Below are 1,337 nucleotides of genomic sequence, written 5' to 3'. Positions count from 1 at the left end.
GTTTTAAGGCCCTTTCCAACCCAAGCCAGTCTGGGATTATATGTCCCCGTGCAACAGTTGGCCCAGTGTCACTTACCCCACAGGTGCCCCAGCAGTCATCCCTATGATATCATGTCTCATCAGTTTCTCCACGTCCCCAAACAGTTGCCCCATTCCATGCGTCCCCCAGCAGTCACCCCAATGTCACTTGCCACCATGCTTTCCCCTACAGTTCTCCCTATGACAGTTGCACCCATGTTGGTCATTCCTGTGTGTTCCCCAACAGCCACCCCTGTGCAATCCACCCATCATCCCCCACTGCTCTCCCCTGTAGCTACCCACCTGTCATTACCCCTGGTCCCCAGTGGTGACAGGTCCCCCTATCCCTCCCTGTCACCCGTGCAGCACTAAAGGCACTGGAGAGTTCAAGCCGGCGGGCACTGCAGGGTCTGGTGTTCCTGGTGGGCAATGGGCTAGGGCTGGCACTGGCCCTCTACAAGTGCCAAGCCATGGGGCTGCTGCCTACCCGCCCGTCCGACTGGCTGGCCTTCGTTGCCCCACCACAGGTATACCCAGATGTCGAGCCCCCTCCACCCCATCTTCCCTGATGGCAGGGTTCCCCCTGGCCTGGATACTGGGGTCCTCACACTTAACTGCTTTCTCTCTCTTCCCTCTGCAGCGGATGGAGTTCACTGGTGGGGGCCTCATCCTGTGACCCAATGCACCCACCCACCAATAAAGGTGATGGCAGGCTGGTAATACTGTTTTTGGGGGGAATTATGAGCGCTTAGGGGTGCGGCCCAAAGAGGCACTGGGACAGGTCAGAGCAAAAACTGTTTGTGGCATCTGCTGGGAGCAGTGGGAGTGCTCTGGAGCAGCACTAAAGCCTGTGCTGGGAGTGCCCTCTGAGCTTTGGGGCCTGTACTGGGGGGCTTGGGATCCACACTGGGAGTGCACTGGAGCTGCACTCACAGCTTTGTGGCCCATACTGGGAGCACTGGGAGTCTTGGGGGCCATGCTGGGAGTGTACTGGAGCTGCACTCGGAACCCAGGACCCACACTGAGAGCCTCAGGGCCTGTACTGGGAGCACTGGAAACTTTGGGGGCCACACTGGGGGCACACTGGAGCTACACTTGGAGCCTTGGATCCATACTGGAAGCACTGGGAGGCTTGGGCTCCACACTGGGAGTGCAGTGGAGGTGCACTCAGAGCTTCAGGGCCCATATTAGGGTGCATACTGGGAACACTAGGAGCGCACTGGGAGTGTTTGGGCCCATACTGGGTTCGTACTTGGAGAGCTGCAGCCCAGGCTGGCACTGTACTGGGAACACTCAGTCCATACTGGCAACATTTGGGT

The 1,337-nt window shown here is 58.6% G+C and overlaps 1 protein-coding gene across 1 annotated transcript in view; it reads left to right on the top strand.

The window, feature by feature from the left end:
- The window catches only part of EMC4 (ER membrane protein complex subunit 4), a 1,305-nt gene extending 569 nt beyond the window's left edge, over positions 1-736 (top strand). The window contains exons 2-3 of the mRNA XM_010013446.1: positions 385-545; positions 659-736. Coding sequence (XP_010011748.1) covers positions 385-545; positions 659-694 — 197 coding nt within the window. The 3' untranslated portion in view covers positions 695-736. The remainder of the gene's footprint in view (positions 1-384; positions 546-658) is intronic.
- The last annotated feature ends 601 nt before the right edge of the window (positions 737-1,337 follow it).

Source organism: Nestor notabilis, unplaced genomic scaffold (assembly GCF_000696875.1).
Source record: "Nestor notabilis isolate BGI_N333 unplaced genomic scaffold, ASM69687v1 scaffold20444, whole genome shotgun sequence".
Lineage (NCBI taxonomy): Eukaryota > Metazoa > Chordata > Aves > Psittaciformes > Psittacidae > Nestor > Nestor notabilis.
The sequence above is the reverse complement of the archived record's forward strand: the minus strand, read 5'-3'. Positions and strand labels throughout refer to the sequence as shown.